The sequence below is a fragment of the Gadus chalcogrammus genome, chromosome 22 (genome assembly GCF_026213295.1).
Source record: "Gadus chalcogrammus isolate NIFS_2021 chromosome 22, NIFS_Gcha_1.0, whole genome shotgun sequence".
Taxonomy (NCBI): Eukaryota; Metazoa; Chordata; class Actinopteri; order Gadiformes; family Gadidae; genus Gadus; species Gadus chalcogrammus.
This window is the reverse complement of record NC_079433.1, coordinates 5,059,402-5,078,327: the sequence shown is the minus strand read 5'-3', so window position 1 is coordinate 5,078,327 and position 18,926 is coordinate 5,059,402. Positions and strand designations below refer to the sequence as shown.

The window sequence follows — 18,926 nt, the reverse complement described above, 5'->3', positions numbered from 1 at the left end:
GTTTTAGTTTTTTTGGGGAAGAAGTGATGGGGCTGACGGTTGATTTGTCCGTATTCCAGGTAGTGTGGTTGCAACTGTTTAAAGTGTAAGGTAAACACAGTTCATTGCCTGGAAAGAACCAATACCTAACTCTGGCTCAACTGAAAGAGCGATGGATGCAGTTTGCGGGCCCTAGGTGGCATAGTTGACCCACGATAAACCACACTATGTGCAATCAAATCAAACTGCTTGCAGATGAGATGAAGGCTCAAGAAAAGAAAATGCTAAGAGTCTTTGTAGTCTTGGAATCTTGCAGATCTTTGGTTCAAAAAGATGAGTCACATCTTTGTTTACCTCAAACCCAAATAATTGTGCTGACCGCTCCCGGCCTAGCTGTTCTCACAAGGTCAACCCGGGCAGAGTGTTTATACAGAACCACTGTCAGAGGCCCGGAGGGAGGTTGGAGAGAACCATGTAGTTTAACAGTGTTATATATAGCGTCATATATAGTGTGGAAATGTAGTCTTCAGGGAAGAACCATATTTATTTAACCAAACATAGATATAAATATAGAGGTGGATATTTCACACATGAGTCATTGAAACATCCTCAGTAGAGTTGTAAAAATGACATTATTTTTGCAGAACTGCTCTAAATATGTGACCTTTACATTCATTCTTATTTTTAATTTACCATACACAGCTACACTTAAAGCGCCACATTAAGCCCAATTATATTTATTTTTATTCTTTTAAAATATATATATACTTTTGATCACATCATCAGGCGACATATAATGTCTAGAAGGCTTGACACAGCAGTATGAGTAGAATGACTTACTGCGTCATCTTTATCGTAGCAATGAGTAGTGACCTGTCATCTATTTGGAGTGGATGAGCTTCCAGGTGGGACCCCCTAGAAAGTGTGACCTTCCCTTTAGTTTCCTCATCTTCCTCAATAGACACCTTATACCCCTTTTTCTTCTTATACTTCTCCATCTTTGCAGGCTCCTTCCCCTCCTGTTCTCGTCATCGTTCTTCTTGCTGAGTCAGTGATCACATAACCGTTGCCATGGTCCCCGGAGTGTTTGCGTCTGGGTTATGGCGGGCCACTGCGTAATGTGATTACCTTGTGATCGTTATGCATTGATCTTGTCCTGTTATGAACGACTCGTGGAAGGACAGACCATTAGCCCCTGTGATTAAGGTCCAATAACAATTGGTAACGTCCCTGCTCGGCGAGTAAACTACATTATGTGTTTTATGAATTGCAGTTTAAGTATGGGCTTCCTTATTCTTTCGTTGAGGTTCCCGTTTACTTTCAATTGGTTAGAATTAGGGTCACTGCCCAGCACATGCTACTTAAACGAAGTAATCAAAGCCTGAAAAGGCAGTTATGACACCATGTCGTAAGGAAAGTGACAAAGTATTTAAACCATTTTGCACGAGTGTTACCTCAACCTAGGTACCTTGTACCTATAAAGGCATTAGTTAGTACCGTCGCTATAGGCTGGGCTCTTAGCAGTGAAGTGAGTTCAAACAGGGCCAGACATCCTACTCCACTGTGAGGTGACTCACTGGTGACACTTCGAACAGGCACTCCGGTTGTTTGTGTGGTGGAAATATTTACTCATACTTATTACCCTAATTCGGGAATGTTTGAAAAATGTTGTTTCACAAATGTGTGGAATTGTGTTACAGACCCGAGGGCAGTACAAAAACCAATGACATGTAACACTAATCCAGTGCTGTCCTCAGTGTCTCGCAAATGAATGTCTAATGGCATCATTACATATCTTGACATATAGCCTGCGGATTCACAGGGTGTATGTTTCATTAAACATGCAGAAACAAATAGAGAGTGAAGAACCGTCTTTTTTCAAAATGGCATCGGTTCTTTCTGTGTAAACTGTGTCATACGTTGTCTGTGTACCTGACGATGATACGCATCCTGGTCTTATTTGCACGTAGACCAAACCCTCAGGGAAAAATACAAGACAAAAAAGGTTTTGTTACTGCCATCTGCTGGGACACAAAGGCTTATTCATATCCATATTTACCATATTAACATGTGCTACCACAATGATCCATCGAGTAATGATCTACAGATGTGCTGGTATTAAAACAACAAATCTATAAATGGGGGGCTGGAAGGTGTGGAGGTTAGGGTGTTTGAATCCGGTTCAAAAGGTTTGATCCTAAAATGTCCGTAGCTTACCTGTAAGCCTCCTTGGGTGAAAGCCCAAACCCCTGCCTGCTGCTTAATGACATGTATTCTACAACCACTGCTTCGGGTTAAAACACTGTCGCTTTGGATAAAAGTGCCAAAATAGTCAAATAAATATAACGCAGTAGCTTATGGCTATAAGCCTAACACTGATTAAAAGGGGAATTGTACCTCATCTGATCAGTAGTGACCTGACGGGAGGCAGCAGCAGCTCCCTGGTTTCTGAATGCACCGGTGCATTCAGAAACCAACTTTCCACTCCTGCATGACTAAGCTGAGGCTAGGAAAATGTGAATCCAATTAAACCACACTCAGCTTTCTTTTCCCCCTGCGTGGTTGTGTGCATGCATGCATGTGTATGTGTGAGTGTGTGTGTGTGTGTGTGTGTGTGTGTGTGTGTGTGTGTGTGTGTGTGTGTGTGTGTGTGTGTGTGTGTGTGTGTGTGTGTGTGTGTGTGTGTGTGCGCGCGCGCGTGCATGTGTGTGTGTGCGCGTGTGTGCCTACACTGGCCGGTGCTGACTCCGGGGGAAGCGGTCCAGATGAGTACATGTGGCAGTCAGCACCTTGGTTCTGGCCTCCGGTCCTTTCCTCTCTCCTCGCCTGCTGGTAGCCAAACCTACTACTAGTGTTGTGAATGGGAGCTACGACCTCCTCCGACTGCTCCTCCTCACTCTAAGTGAGCAACAGCTGGTTTGAGGAGCTCAGGGCTATTCCGCGGGTCCCCCTCCGCTTGTCTTGTTTTTGCCAAGTGATTCGTCAAGTGATTCCCGTTTTTTTTTGCCGCCATCTCGCGACGCATCCCCCCCCCCTCTCCTCCCGTGACTGCGATGGAGTTGTGTCACTCGATCGACTTCATGGAGGTGTTGATTCAGAACGGCCAAGGTAGGAGCTTTCATCAGGCGTCGGGGACAGTTCCCTCCTCTCACCAACAGGTGTCAGCACAGAGGTGCTTTGTGGGGGCCAGATAGGATAGAATAGGAACGCACGTGCGGCGGTTGTCGCACTCTCAACCTCCATGGCTCTCCCGTCAGCAGACAAACCGTGTTTCTTCCTCTTCTTCTTCTTGTTACTTCTTTGGGGAACTACTGTAGAGCTTTTTGGAGTTGAGGTATGTTCTCCCTCTGTAACCGTGTGGCTCTTTATGGGTCTGGTGTGATTTTGTTTTCCCAGAGCCAGCCTGTATTTACCCCCGAGTGGTAAAACACTGTATTTAGAGAAGAGGACTTTCTCGTAATTTCTGTGTTTGTTGGAATGTCAGAGACCCGTTGGAGGCACACCAACCACATCGGTCCCTCCATCCTACGCTGTGTGCTGGGGTCTGGGTGGGGGGCCGGGAGGGGGGGTGGGGTCTTGTTTCGCCGATTGCAGGCCCAGGGTGGGTGTGCGCTGGGGGAAGCCCCTGAGTGGTTAAAGCCATGCCTGGCTACACAGGAGCATTATGGGTAATTAGTTACAGTCCCAGCGGGGGGATTACAGTTTCCACGTGGGCGTTAGGGGGGGGGTAGGACAGTACGGCGTGCATCTGTTTTGGGGCTGGGGGGTGGGGGGGGGGGGAGGGATAGAGTGTATATAGACCGCTGTAGTTGGCTGGAATACAGATGTTGCCTGACATCTGGCTGTGTGTTTTCTTTGAGCAATGCAACGGAACCAAGTCACTAAATAAAACAAAAATGATTGCAGTGTGTATATTAACCAAGAGTCGAGTGAACGTGTGCCAGAGAACGAAGGTCGAAAAGGTTGAAAAAGGCATTTCATTCGTTCAGACGCACTGAAATGTCGAATTCATTAGGGGTCTCACGCTGAAGGCCAGAACACTTGAGAGCTGTTTCCATGATCAACGGGTTATTATGGTATTAGTCTGATGACGGTCCTTCAGAAAGATCATAAATTCCTCCGCCTCTCCCAACTTTCACAGAGAAGCCTTTGTGCGGCTGGTTGGCACATCCCTGTTCTCCTCTCTTTGTCCCTGTGCCGTTAAGAGAGAGGGAGAAGGTCTCTCCTGGTGTGTTCACGGTCCCCTGAACATGGAGCCCGGCCAGGGGCCCTCGTCAGGAACCGACCTGACCCACGATGGCTCTCCATAGTTTCCACTGCGGAAAAAAATACGCAATTTAGACCAAGGACTCGCCAGACTGTGGTGATTTCCCAGCCTCCAAGCCTCCCCTCTCTCTCTCTCTCTCTCTCTCTCTCTCTCTCTCTCTCTCTCTCTCTCCCCCCCTCTCTCTCTCTCTCTCCCACCCTCTCTCTCTTCCCATTTTTTCCCTTTTTTCCATCTTTCCCAGCACGCCCCCCTGGTTTTCCTCTGCATGTCCTCTGGTCCTCTGAGTGCTCTGCGGCTGTGTGTCTGGTATCTGGTATACTGGGTTCAAAGCCCTCCTCTAGGATGGATCTGTGCTGCTGCTGCTGCTGCTGCCGTCCCAGACGCCCGGAAGGTAGGTCCGCGGCTCGGGTCCCGTCATCACTCTCTATGTTGGTTGATCGGTTTCCTGGTTGCTTTTGAGTCATCGGTGACTGCCCTTTGAGGGACACCTGATTGGTTCCCATGGTGACGAATGCCGCCCGGGGCCGATGCCACGCCCCCGTCTCAGGGTATCTTGCTTTGGCCCCGAGGGAGGTCCCTGAGACAGGACAGACACATTTCTGTCATTCCTCAGCTTGCACTGTGATGCTATTTAGGTCTTTGGTTGAACCGGTCCCCGACTATTAGCTTAATAGCCTTTAGTTCGGTTGGCTCCCACTTAGCCTTCGAAATGGCTACTTGTGGAGGCCGATTTCTTTTTAATTCTCCAGAAATTAGGGGGATATAGGAGAGTGCGGGACGAGAACCAAGCGTCTGGGAATGATTGGGTGAATTCAGGCCATGCAAGGTTTACAGTAGCGGGCTGGCCTCACCCAGACAAGGAGGGCTGCCTGGAACCACTTTGTTCCACACAAATGGGGAGTCTTTTCTCTCTCTCACTCTCTCTCTCTCTCTCTCTCTCTCTCTCTCTCTCTCTCTCTCTCTCTCTCTCTCTCCTGCTCACTGTAACTAATTGTAAATGGTGCTATGGGGGGCTTGGCCGACATTTTGAAATGGGGCTACCGGTAGCGTGATGGATTCCAACATGGCTGACATTGGCATCACCTTTTTAGCCCTGTCAACTTTGTGATAACGCTTTAAATTATAAATGTAAATGATTTTACTTAATATTTAAAAACTAGTAGTACTATCGTTATGTTGATTTAGTACTGTATAACTTGTTGTGTCTCCACCAGGTGGTACCCAGATGTCTTTGTGATTCATTGCACTCATTTGCCTCATTAATTCCATTGCGGAATACGATATTTGAATGTCTGTTCAGGGTTTACACAAGGACAGGAATACTGCTTTGGGCTCTCGTGGTGGAATAGACTGACCGGAGTCGACCTGAATGTAACGTTGAGGTCTATTTTTACTTTTTATGGCAGTTGGTCAGCGCGTGGCAACGTGTTGCGAACGGTGTAACAATGGCGGCGTCCTGGGTGTTGGGTTACTGCATGACTGTCCTCTACTGTGCTTTATGTCAACTTATTCAGACTCTTTTTCTCTCTTCTTTTTTTTTAAAAACCGGCTCAACTCGTATTCCTACAACAGCGTCACACTTTTAATCTGTTTGCCATTATCAAGTCCATGATTTACATATTCCTGTTGGCAGCTTGTAGTGTAATCAGGTGATACGCCTTGGTCAGGGAGAGGACATAACTCAATGTCAAACAATTACAAGCAAGCACGCCCTGAATGAAGGCATGAGTCAGGACCTTAAAGAGCTATAGGTAATCATTAATAAACATAGTTTTACGTGACTATTGCGTCAAGGAAAGAATAGCCGGTCATTACTCGAAAGTTCAAAACAAACAGTGTTGAATCCTCCTGGGCACCGTGGGTGCGACTTGTCGCTTGAACGATCTTTTGAGTTGTGAGTTTCCTGGTCGTTCTCATAACAACGGCAATGACAGAAAATAATGCTTGAGGCCATCTAAACGGCAGCGCGACATTAACCTCCACAGTAGTTGAGATTTGGTTGGTGGGTAAACCAACCACTCCCATCGCCACCGCTCCACAATTAAGTGTTCTGGGAAGATCTTGGGGCGCCATTCACTGCGTCCAAGCATAAGGAAGCAATTGGCGTTTAGCAGAAGAGAAAGCGAATTTCCATAATAAACCAACTGATCTGAACTCACTCATGGCTTCCCAGTTAAATCACACAGAGAGCCCTGGGACTGGACCTGGACCAGCCTAGACCATGGACTTGGTAGTACTCATGAAACTAGTGGAAAATAACAGAGAGGGGCTTTCTCATGGGGAAGAAATAATCATCGGTGGAGCAATGAATGCTTTACTGTCAGACGTGTTTTATGGTGTTTCTCAATTGTTGTCGTGTTAATCCAGGCCTCCTTATCATTGACTGACTCCAGTGTGTGTAGGTGTGGCTCCACGTGTGTGTTTGTTATCACACAATTTAGACTGGTGCATTATTGAGCGTACTTCAGCTCCGACTGACCGCCTTTAGTGGGACAGACAGCAGTCCTGTAATGGGAGACCAGTGGAACCAGCTTCTCTGCACCAGGAAGCAACATTATGTTTAAAGCCAAGTCAGGGCCAAGCAGTCTTTCTGCGCTCCAAACTTAGCGCTGAACCGGAAGGTATACTCGCACTGTAATAAATAACACTCACAGTATTTGTGAGAAACTGTTAAGAGAGAGTTAGGAGACAGAGGGAGGGAGGGAGGGAGGGAGGGACAGGAGAGCTCAGCCCCTCTTGCCGGAGCGGTGAGTCACAGGGAACAAGAGAAGGTGGGAGGGAGGGAGGAAGGGAGGGAGGGAACAGCTCTCTTTCATTCTGCTCCCAATCGCAAAAAGTCGCCGGCACTTGGCCTTGCTGCTCTCTTTTTAAAGTCCAGGATGCCACCACACCCCTAGCGCCGGCCACTCCTCCCACTTACCCCACCCACCTCCCACTGCTCTCTCCCTCCACTCCCCCTTCAACCTTTCACCCCCTCCTCCACCCCCCCCCCCCCCTCACCCCCACCCTCCCCACCCTCCCACCTGCCTGCCGCGGCCGAGTGCTGTCACTCTGTCCCAGGCCCGATGCCGGTTAGCCCCCCAGGACCTGTGTTCCCCGCCCTGGTGGTGGTGGGACACATCTTAACGCTTATCGCCGTCTGGCAGTGGAGGCAACGCAAGAAGGAAGGTAAGGGAAACGCGGTCGCGGGAAAACCACCGGTACGGCTGCTGCTGCTGCTGCTGCTGCTGCTGTTGTGACGCGGTGGAGCGGCGGACTGCTCTGTTTACTTCTGCCGATCCGCTGGTGTCTGCGCGTCGTCCGTCCTTGACTGGGAGTGGGAGTGGGAAAGGAAAGGGATTTGTTTCTTGAGTTAGATTCTCCGTAGCGTAGACCGAGGCTTGCCTTTTGTATATCTAGAAACTTGTTCCGAAGCATTCTCTCTCTCTCGGTCGACCTCGCTCTCTCGGTCGCTCTCTCTCTCTCTTGTGTGTGCGCAGCTCTCTCTGTTCTTTGCCTGGTGCGCTCCTCTCGTTTCTCTTCCCCACTCCCCCCTCTCTCTCTCTGTGTTTTTTTTTTCCTGTCTGGGTTTCCTGTTGGGTGGGAGCGTCAGGGTTTAACCCTGTCGGTGCCGGGTGTAACCTGATGACTCTGGAGTATAGGAGCTGAAGTATTCCTGGCTCCTCAGCGGTTTCAAAACCCCATCTTTGAATCACCCTTCAGCATGGCCTGGCTTTGGGTTAGCACGTCCTCAAAGCAAACTTCAGTGACAGTTGGAGCAGTTTGACTTTCTTGTTCCTTTAATTGCACTTATTTGAATTAAGCAGTAGCCTTTAGCATGCTTCACAACTTGTTTGAAGTTGAATTGTGTCACTTGCGTCTTTCAGAGAGCCTGTTTAGCAGAGTCCTTCTCTGGAATCCAACCCAACACTTCAAGTCTAGCATCATATTTTCTCCTTTACCGGTTGCTAAGTTCTAAAAGCAAAGCGAGAGACCAAGGGAATCTCTGCGTTCTCAGATGGGCCCGAGGTTACCTTAATCGTTTGTGTCGCCTTACATCAGACACACCTCATTTTTCTGTTGACAGTTTGACAGGATCGAGGCGTCTGGTGTTCCTACCAGACACACCCTTATTCAAATGACAGGACACCTGGGGAGAGTGTACAGGGGTGGAGTGGGAGGGTAATGAAAACTTGTTTGAACCCAAGGTCTTTTACAACGACAATCTCGTTGAATCACTTCATACTACGAGAAAGCGTGTCTCTTGTGAATCTTGCGACGTGTTTCTTTTTGGTCGGCACACCTAAAGGGCCTTGACTTTCTCTTCTGGGAAGGGGCCAGTAGATAACGATATCCTGAACACCATTAGTCAACCGTTTTCTGCGGTTTCCAAAGGTTTTAAAGGTGGAGGACAGCATTCCTAACAATGACTGTTTGTTTTTGTTAGGGTAACCTGGTCGAGCCAACTTGTTTAATGGCTTCCATCGATGGCGGCTGTCAATTGCTTGACTGGCGTGATGACAGGTCTAATGGATGTACTGTTCCACCGGTCTGATCCGTATCTCATAGGCTGTACTGGGAGCTGTACTTCCTGTTTCAGGAAGCATTTTCCAGTCCATAGGGACGAGGATTCCTTACAGTGACTCTGCAGGTTTTTGTTATGGTCAGAGGAGGATGATTCGGCAGATTGTTGGCATAGAAAAAGGTATTTGATAGGGGCGGTCAGGTAGAAGAGACTCATAAAAGTCTGTCTGTGCCGCTTATACTGATGATGATGCAGGGCAATGGAAACACTTAATAGACAAATGGATCCGACCGGAATGGATTATTGCAACCGTTTAAATGGCTACAGCAGTAAAAGCTAAAAAAGAAAAGAAAATCTGTGCAGGTTTGTGGGATTGATTTGGAGCATCCGCTTACAACTGCAGTTTGGTGCAGAGAAAATGTCACACAAGCTCTCAGTCATAACAGAACCTAATAATTGTCTCCTGTTTCATACAATTGTTAACGAGCTTGCATTACATATTGCGTCGGTAGATATATATAAATATATATAGATATAAAAAGAGTGAGAGATATACAATGGCTGCCAGGGAGAGAGAGATAGGTTGACTGCTGCAGAACAGCAACGGCAATCCAAACAAGGCTGCATGCAATCTTCTGTCAACAGACGTGGATTTGCATGTAAAAAGACTGACGTTCAGCGCAGCGCAGGGTTTGTCCCAGGCCCGGTACAAAGGTAACCAGCAACGTTCAACAGCAGCTTATGCTTCGCTAGAGACCTTCTGCGCTGTATTGCTGTGTTATGCAACAAGGGACATTTGCTGCCGCAGCTGATCATCTGACATGACATTTGACATTAGCGTTGATTTTTCCAGTAAACACACAAATAGAATGGCGGCCGGGATCTGGGCGCAGGTCGATATCACGAGCACTGACGTAGCGCAGACACACACACACACACACACACACGACACACACACACACACACACACACACACACACACACACACACACACACACACACACACACACGCACACACACACACAAAGGTTGGCCAAAAGGGTGGGCAGAGGACTTTGGTGTGTGCGGACGACAAGGTGCCTTTGGGGCTCTTGCTGGCGCGTGGGAAGCCCACGAGGAAGTGGGTGAAGGGGAATGACCCCCCAGCCAAGGTTTATAAAAAGCCCCAGCAAATGTCTTCGGAGCCACCCAGCACCGCCGCCACACACGAAGCGGAGGCGCAGAGAGATCATTCAACACTGTATACGGTGGGGGGGTGGGGTCAGTGTATCCTGGATACGGCCATAACAAACCCCCGCCGTCTGGGAAGTCAATGCCATAGGTCTCGACGTTATCCTCGGGCAGATTAGGGGAAGACTGAGTCTGTCTGCGCATGCACGCATCACACTTCACACCTCCCAGACCAAGGTCTAAGTTAGGGGAGACAAACTGTTAATGTCTCTGTGATTACAGAGAAGAACTAGGGACTGAAGATGTCGTTAGTTCAGGAAGATATCCTCCACCGTTTAAGTTGGAAGGGGAATCCTCCACCAAGAGTTATGGCTGGCTTGGCCTTTGGTTTGGTAATGGTTGTATAAAGCTTACCCCTATTCCGACAGTTTGTTTGATTAATAGTTTATCCAGGCGTGCCCGTTTGATAAAACAAACATTTCGTTCCAGCCCTGTCTAAAGGGTTATCAAGGCTTATAAAGTTAAATCGGTCTGCAGAAAAAACTATTAGAAGCTACTACTCCTCCTATCCATCGAGAAAGACACGCCCATGACCGCATCAAACGCGTGGAACACAATGGGAGACAACAGGAGAACCGGGTTCTGCCAGAGTGGGCACGGGATCGAACCTGCGCTCATTGTGTGCTGTTGTGTCTCCGTTCAGTGATTACCTTCCCTGTGGGCTGTGGCACACAGAGACAGACTCTAGCTGTAGAATAGTTGTGTAGAGAAGTGAAAGAACGCCCGTTAGAAAGAGAAAACATAAGCAACAGATGTGTTCCTCAAATTCCCCCAAACAAAGATCTTTATTTTTGTTTGGGGGAATTTCAGGAACACATCTCTAGCAACCAATGCTAACTTCTTCGTCACATTCCCACAAACAAAGATAGAGGGCTTTAGCAACCAAGGCTAACATGTTCCTCTAATTCACAGCAACCACAAGCCGTTTCAGGCGTCGGGTGCTCACCACCTGTCAGGTTAATTCTTGCTAGCCCTGTTGCGTAGCTACAGTAGCACCAGTGTTTATAATAGGGCCACTGCACAGGTGCAGGCTTATCTTTAATGATCACCCTTCTCATGTTTCATAATGTGATTTATAATTTAGAGTGGCGTGTCTTTTCTCAATTCAATTGGCCCATGGTCTTCCAGCGCCATTAATTGCATAGTCTAAAATCTACCTGGTTACGCTTGTTACCACTCAGAAATGCATGGAGATGTATATAATTATGATAATTGGGTGGTGAAGTAAGTTCACTACATTGCAGTGGCTGTGTAAACAGGCTTTGTGAACACGAAATAATCGTTTAACCTGAGGCATAATAGCGATGTTTACTGTTAATAGCCCACGATGTAAAACGTGATCTTTGCATTGAGTTCCTCGTTTGGAGTTACATGTGCATATCATTTTTTTTTTTTAATTGCCTCAGCTAAATAGGTGTGAGGTACTTCCTCAAGGGTAAAATGCCTTAAATCCCTGGTGAATGTTAAACATTTCAACTATGGCATGTAAGTAAATGCTTTTTTTCGACGAACATTTCCATGCAACTCCAGCTGTTGAATGGAAAGTCTTCACATACGCGACCGTATAACCAACAAGGCACCGCCCACTTCTGTGTGTAGGGAGTAGGCGCGGAAGGACTGGGGTAGCGCTCTAAAATGTGAAATATTCCAATTAAACCTCAAACGTGCCGGACCAGGTGCGTGAGTTTAGAAAGTTACGTGTAGGTAGGCCTACACTTTCCAAATGATTGCGCCCGCGTGCTGGGGAGTTTGGAGGCAAGGCAGTCATTACGGCGTCGTACTAAAATAGAGACCGTGCGCGTGGAGTCTACAGCCCCGTAGCGTGACCGCCTGTCTCGCCTGGACGTTACCGGGACATATCGTTCAGACCGGGGGTTTCAATGTCCCGCACGGTGACGCGGTTGCTGGCAATTACCCGAAAACAATAGTGAAAGGGAGTAAATCCACTGTAGTACAAAGAATGACGTGGGCAGGGCTTAGCAGCAGAGCGACTCTGGAAGATTTTTTTTACTCTGCAATCTGATTCGACTCTCCCCGGTTTGTTTTTACTATCGCTCCGATTGACTTCATGTCGCTCGAATAGAGGCAGGGGGAGAGACCCAAAGTGTTGAGCTCTGAGGTGAGGTCCGCCACAACAACACGTTGTGTGCTAGTGGGCGTTTTACCGGACCCGCGCGCCGCCGTGCGCTTGTTTCGCACGCGATGGCCGAAGTTAAAGACATTCCCGGTGATGCCTCGTCTTCTCCTTGGTACGGCGCCCAGATCGAGTGGGGGGTCACCCACCACCACGGCCGGTCCAATTACATTCACGAGATGCGCTGTGAAGACGTCGGTTCCCACCTGTACAGCCGCATGTGTTGCGCAGGTAAGCAGCTCGAACGCCGATTTGTCTACAGTCCGCGGCACGAGCGCCCATACATCAGCGCGAGCGTGTATAGGTCAGCAGCGCGCGCTTTCTATCAAGGCGCTGCTCCTTGTAATAGGAGGAGCCGCGCGGAACAGGGGGAGGTGACGCCAGGACATTAACCCGTCGCAAGCCGCTGTTATCATATCTCATTAATTATATGTTGACAACTCTGTTGTTGTGAATGGAGTGAATCATTATGATGAAGTGCGTCTTCAGAGAAGGGAGAGAAGGCGATTATTAATCAGCTATAATTGTATTGGCTCATTTCGATGCCAGGTATAACATATTTTTATTTTATGTGTGTGATGTCTATTTCTTGTATTGTATGTTTTTAAATGGACCTTGAGTCTAATAATAAAATGATGATGATGATGATGATATTAGTAGCCTGATGTTCAATCAAGCAATCATAATTTTTTTTGATAATTATGTAAAATGTTCTGATAATTCAGTGTCATTTTAAAAATAGGCTCATGAAAGAGATGGATCACAATGCGTTGTTTTCTCACTGCTCTTAGAAATCTTTTCTGAAGTAGATCCATTAGGCTACGGAAAGGAGGAGGAATGTGTCTTGAGAAATCTCTTAAACTTTTTATTTGTAAAAACAGGAAGTTTATTGTGGTGCGTAAACTGGGTTGGGTTTTCTCAGAGTTGGCCGAAAGTAGTTTTACCTTCCTTTCTAAATTCCCGAGCGCCCTTATTTCCACACCACTGAGAACCATAAATAACGAACTGATGGCTTCCCCGCGCTTCTGTATGTTTTGGTATGTTGTCATGGAAACGGCTCTTCAACATCAGTTCTACTTCGGGACGGTCCTGTTAACCCTCAATCCCCTCTCAAACTGCACACCTGTGGCATACATTGAATTCAGGCTTAATTAGACCCTATCTATAAAACAAACATCCCAATAGATATTCGAGAAATCTATCCTACATTTCTTCGGACTCACACATTTTAATTATATCCCTAATTAACTAATTAAACGGTCAATGTTTACGTTTCTGCCTGTGGGGACTGCTTTCCCCCCTAGAGGGCGACATAGACGGCGCTCTTCACACGGTGTTTTGGCTTCAGTTCATCGATTGGCTCTTTCGAGGCACACACATCTGAGACGCACATTTTCCCGGCATTTCAGCACTCGTAAAAATGTTCCTGAAAGAACACGCGATGGAAAGTACAGTTTTATCTTTTTGTGTGTGTGTGTGTGTGTGTGTGTGTGTGTGTGTGTGTGTGTGTGTGTGTGTGTGTGTGTGTGTGTGTGTGTGTGTGTGTGTGTGTATGTGTATGTGTGCGTAATATATCCCATGTGGTGTTTACATACTTTGCACAGCGCTTCCAATTTAGTCTTTCAGCAGACTGTGTGTTTCTCAGTTAATTGTTCTCATCTGTGTTTTAGTGATGGGTGTGAACCGAACGGAGATAAGACCACAGACGCAGTTCACTGCGCCTTTGCCCAATGAGGCAGCCAGACTGCCTCTGTTAAATAGAATAAGCAACTTAATCAATAAGAGTAAAAAATAATAATGTCTCAGTGCCAGGGCATCTTTTTCAGTATAATACTTGCACAATGTGTTCGAACATTTCCCAAATTCAAAACAGCAGAAACTGAAAAAAAAACCCGCAAATGTTTTATTTGAAAGTGAATTCAGGGAGACAGGTCCATGGAGCATGTCTCTCCCCCGCATTCCTCCCCTGCCCGCTTGGATCTGCCCCCTCCTGGCCCACAGGCCTGCCGTGCATCGCCTGGCTCAGCCCCCAGCCCCCTGACACAGACATATTTACTACCATCACTCCCTCTATCCCCTCTGGCTATCCATTCTCCCGACCTGTTCAATCCCCTCCGCCCCCTTCCACCCTTTCCATTGCTCCGTCTCTTCTATACAGCGTCTCTCCATCCCTTCCATCTTTTCTATCAGTCCATCTCCAACCTTTCCACCTCTCCCTCCCTCCACCCTTCAATCTCTCCGTCTCTTCTATCAGTCCATCTCTCCACTTAGGGCTGAACGATTTTAAGAAAAAATGTAAATTGCGATTTTTCTGGTAGAGATTGCGGTTTCGATTTCAACCACGATTTATTTTCTTTAAATCAAGTTTCGGTATAAATTAATATAACCAATGAATTCCATTAAGGTAATGCAATAATGAAAACTGCTGGCAACAGATTTCAAATGCAAGACTGTTTATTCAAGTACCTAAGAAAACAACAACCAAAAAAGTCAAATAAAAAGGGAGCCCTCTTTCTTAAGTAAACTTGCTTCAATGGCTCATCAGCATCAAAATAATTGCACTTTTGTAAAATATATAATAAAAAAAAAAAAAAAAAAAAAAAAAAAAAAAAAAAAACGCAGCTTTGACGATCCCAAAATCGTAATGCTTGAGATCGCGATTTTCGGTCGAAAACGATAGATCGTTCAGCCCTACTCTCCACTCTTTCCCTCCCTCCCTCCACCCTTCCATCTCTTCTATCAGTCCATCCCTCCACTCTTTCCCTCCCTCCACCCTTCCATCTCTTCTATCAGTCCATCCCTCCACTCTTTCCCTCCCTCCACCCTTCCGTCTCTTCTATCAGTCCATCCCTCCACTCTTTCCCTCCCTCCACCCTTCCATCTCTTCTATCAGTCCATCCCTCCACTCTTTCCCTCCCTCCACCCTTCCATCTCTTCTATCAGTCCATCCCTCCACTCTTTCCCTCCCTCCCTCCACCCTTCCATCTCTCCATCTCTTCCCTCCGTGCGTCTCTGCAGTCCTCAACCTCTTCCAATACACCCCAACTCTCCCCCTATCTCTCCATCCCTCCGTCCCTCTACCCCTCTCATCCACCCATCCCTCCACCCCCTTCCCCCCCATCAACCCCCACCCCTCCTCCATCATACACCAGAGCCCGGCGTGTGGGTGGAGGAACTCCTCCTCAGCCAGCATTCCTCCCCTCCTCTGATGGAGCCCAGCGGCTGCCTGACACATGCTGCCTCTTGCTCAGGGTCCCGGCAGGAATGGAGGTGGAGGTGGAGGTGGTGTGGGGGGTGGGGGGTGGGTGGGGTTGGGTATGGCAGCGCTATCTCAAGCGGAGGGCGGGGTTGGGTGTGTGGACGGGTGGATGTACACCCTGAGCAGGAATGCACATAAACTGACATCCTCATCGCCCCCCCCCCCCCCCCCCCCTCTCTCACGCCTGAGCTGTCACCATAAACATCTCCCTGTCTGACACACACACACACGCACACACACACACACACACACACACACTGCAGCCCCCCACCGCCTGCTCCTAGTTTGCTGTTCTGACAGGGAGGCTGTTACAACCTGTCTGTCGTCAGTGCTTTTCACCAACACACTGTAATGTGTGGATGGTGATGGATTGTGATGTGGGCTTTGCGTGTTTGTTGTGAAGCAGATGTTGGTTGGAAGAGAAATTTTGAACCTTCACGGGCTTGAATCGACGCTCATTTAAATCATCGTGGCATTTCTTCACCCTACAGAATATTAAACAGTGAAAAATGATTTCGGTTGTAAGTTAAAACAACCTATTTTTTGATTTTATATGAAACAAAAATGTGTGCTTTTTTGAATAAATATATTTTTGGATTGACGCTACATAAGAAACACCCATGTAAAACACATGCAACCAAAACAACTATGCATAAAAACCTGCAAAAAAAAAGTGTTTTCATGTTACCAGGGGAAGCTTACTACCTTACTCCAGTGTAGGGCGTCAGTGGCAGAGCATACCTCCAGAGACGGGCAGATTTGTTATCTCGCTACATGCCCCAGCAAGCTGCCACCTCCTGAGGAATCCTCTCCCTCCTATCTCCCTGTCAGAGTGTCCTTTGAACGGAGGAGATATACTTGCACGAAGGTGGACCGTGACACCGGTATTCAAGATGTAACACACCAGTGCCGCAGCCTGAGGGTTGGGTGGCCGGGGCTAGGGAATCCAGGGCGCTTGGCTGTAGGCCTTGGACTGCAGTGCAGCAAATAGTTCTGCACACATGTTGACTTGATGATTAGGGAGAACTACAGAGAATTGTTTGTTGATTGATTTAGAGGTCATTCCTTGCAGTGGGTTATTCGCTGTTTTCAGAACTTGTGAATTTGCGTGTGACAAGGCAGACACAAAAGCACACAGTCTTTATTGTATTTGATACTCACAAAAGAAATTGTGTAGCATTGCAGGTTGTTTGTCATGTGATTGTCAGCAACCAAAGAAAGCCACTTTCAAGTTTGATCTGATATTGCCAGTTGTTTTTTTTTATGGCTGACTGTTTTTAAAATAACTCTTTGTTTCAAGATTGATTCGAGCGAACGATCCCTGCTGCGATGAATATCTTTCCCAGTAACTTTAACAACACATTTCAAACCCCGATTCTTGGGCAATAAACCATCTTGTGCTGATCCAAGATGGCGCACACCCATTAACTGAGAATCTTCAAACCCCATCTTTTACCAGTCTCCCACACCTGTTCTCAGAACTCCAAGGTTGTTTTCATTCTTTTTAATCAAGCATTTTCACACAGCGTTTTCATTAAGCACCTTTTAAATGTCCCCATGTTCCCATGCTCTCTGTTGCAGGTTTACATCCTGTAGGTTTTGCGAGGTAAACCTTTCGTACCCCCTGGACCGCTCTCCTCCCCGACGCTGAGGGAAAGAGCGGGAAAGCAGACGGTTCTCTCTAATTGCGGCTAATTGGTGAAAGGAGCTTTTGAGACTCTTGATTGGCACATGTGGTTCAGGCGCCCAAGGACTTTGATTCCTCCATTGATGCCAGATTGTGATTGCCCGTATCCTGCTGTTGGGTTTTGAGAGAACAGGCGTTCTCATTCAGAGGGCTGTTTGATCCGCCACCACAGAGCTGCTGGCCTGGTTTGAACGTGTCTCAGTCAAAGCCAGACTAGGGTCCAGGCAGACTGATTAAAGTTCTGCTGCCCCGAAGCTGGTAAGGCCATGGTTAGTTGTGTGTGTGTGTGTGTGTGTGTGTGTGTGTGTGTGTGTGTGTGTGTGTGTGTGTGTGTGTGTGTGTGTGTGTGTGTGTGTGTGTGTGTGTGTGTGTGTGTGTGTGTGTGTGTGTGTGTGCAGCACTGGAGGGAGAAATCCTCTATCTGCTTTCTTTCCCTCTCTCTCTCTCATTCTGTCTTTTCTTACCTCTCACTTACTCACTCAATCAAATCTCTCTCTCTCTCTCTCCCTCTCCCTCTCCCTCTCTCTCTGTATCTCTTTCTCTTTCTCTCTCTCTCTCTCTGTATCTCTCTCTGTATCTCTCTTTCCGTCTCAACAGACCACTGTGGGGTAATTGACAGCTTCTGACATCGTAGCCCGAGGGAATACATTTTGTGCGAGTTGGTGAAAAGGGAGGAGAGGAGGGAGGGGGCTGGGGTTGGGGTGGGGGGGGGGTGGAGAAACAGAAAAACGATTAGTTTTTTTCAGAGCAGCAAATGGAGCGAGAGGGGAAAAAGAAAAGAGAAGAAGAAAATGGGAGTTGGACAGAGTGACACCTAAGCAGGACATGCTACCCTCCCACTTAGACGCATGCCCCGCCACTGTTTAGCAGCAGCAGCAGCAGCAGAGCTGGTGGGGTGGTGTTAGAGAACAAGGAGCCCTCGTCCCACTGCAGCAGACAGGCGTGTGTTGTGACCCCGTAGCGCGTTAGCTCTGTGCGTAGCGCGCTGGGGCCATGGCCATGCAGGAGCACTACAGGGCCTACTCCACCGACAGCATGAACAGCGACTCAGTGTTCACCGACGAACCCTACCAGGGGAGGCTCAGGTCCATGGATCACAGGAAAGGTTAGCGTGGGTGTGGGTGTGTGTGTGTGTGTGTGGGTGTTTTAGGGTGGGGGTGTGTGTGAGAAGGTCTTTCGGGAGTGTCCCGTAATGAGATGTCTTCTGGTCTTGACCGCTGCCAAGGTTGTACTTTGGTTTGTTTGATTGCTTTGGTTTGTGTGATCGCAGATTGTGTTGTTTCAGTTTCCTTTAGAAACCTCCACAATGCACCGGTGATCAGGCTATCTTTTGCCGTCGCATTAACGCTCGCTTAAAGGGGATGTCTTCAGGGTTCTGATGATGTCAAGTCGGTTCTGATGAAGTCGTGTAAGTTCTGATGATGTAATGTAGGTTCTGATATGTCGTGCAGGTTCTGATGCTGTCCTGCGAGTTCTGATGATGTCACGTCGGTTCTGATGATGTCATGCAGGTTCTGATGAAGTCTTGTTCGGTTCCGATGTTGTCACGTAGGACCTGATGCGTCGTGCAGGTTCCGATACTGTCTGTTAATGCCTGAAGGACTTCCAAGATCGCTGCCTCCCGGTTACCAGATCTGCCCCGCCCCCTGCTGTTTACTGCCTCTCCCTGCGGCCACTCCTAATTACCAGACAGAAACACACAATCCCAAATAGCCTGTTGCAATATTGTGCTTTCATGTGGGTTTGGTTATGTGGCTCAGCTTCATATTTTGTTTGATTAGGAATACTTTTGTGTCAAAGAGGCAAACAACACTTTAAAATAATAATTATATAATCATAGTCTCATTTATTTTTTTCAACACTTTT

The 18,926-nt window shown here is 47.6% G+C and overlaps 1 protein-coding gene across 14 annotated transcripts in view; it reads left to right on the top strand.

Moving 5' to 3' along the window:
- pleca (plectin a) overlaps positions 1-18,926 on the top strand; it is a 90,465-nt gene that overhangs the window by 25,702 nt on the left and 45,837 nt on the right. For 4 of the 14 annotated variants that reach the window (XM_056582331.1, XM_056582329.1, XM_056582330.1 and 1 more), the window contains exon 1: positions 11,704-12,345. The exons of 4 other annotated variants lie outside the window; for them this stretch is intronic. In XM_056582331.1, coding sequence (XP_056438306.1) covers positions 12,183-12,345 — 163 coding nt within the window. In that variant the 5' untranslated portion in view covers positions 11,704-12,182. Of the gene's footprint in view, positions 1-7,281; positions 7,415-9,859; positions 9,875-11,703; positions 12,346-17,916; positions 18,166-18,926 lie in introns of those variants that run through there. 6 more of the 14 variants (XM_056582338.1, XM_056582335.1, XM_056582333.1 and 3 more) reach the window with 3 other exon arrangements.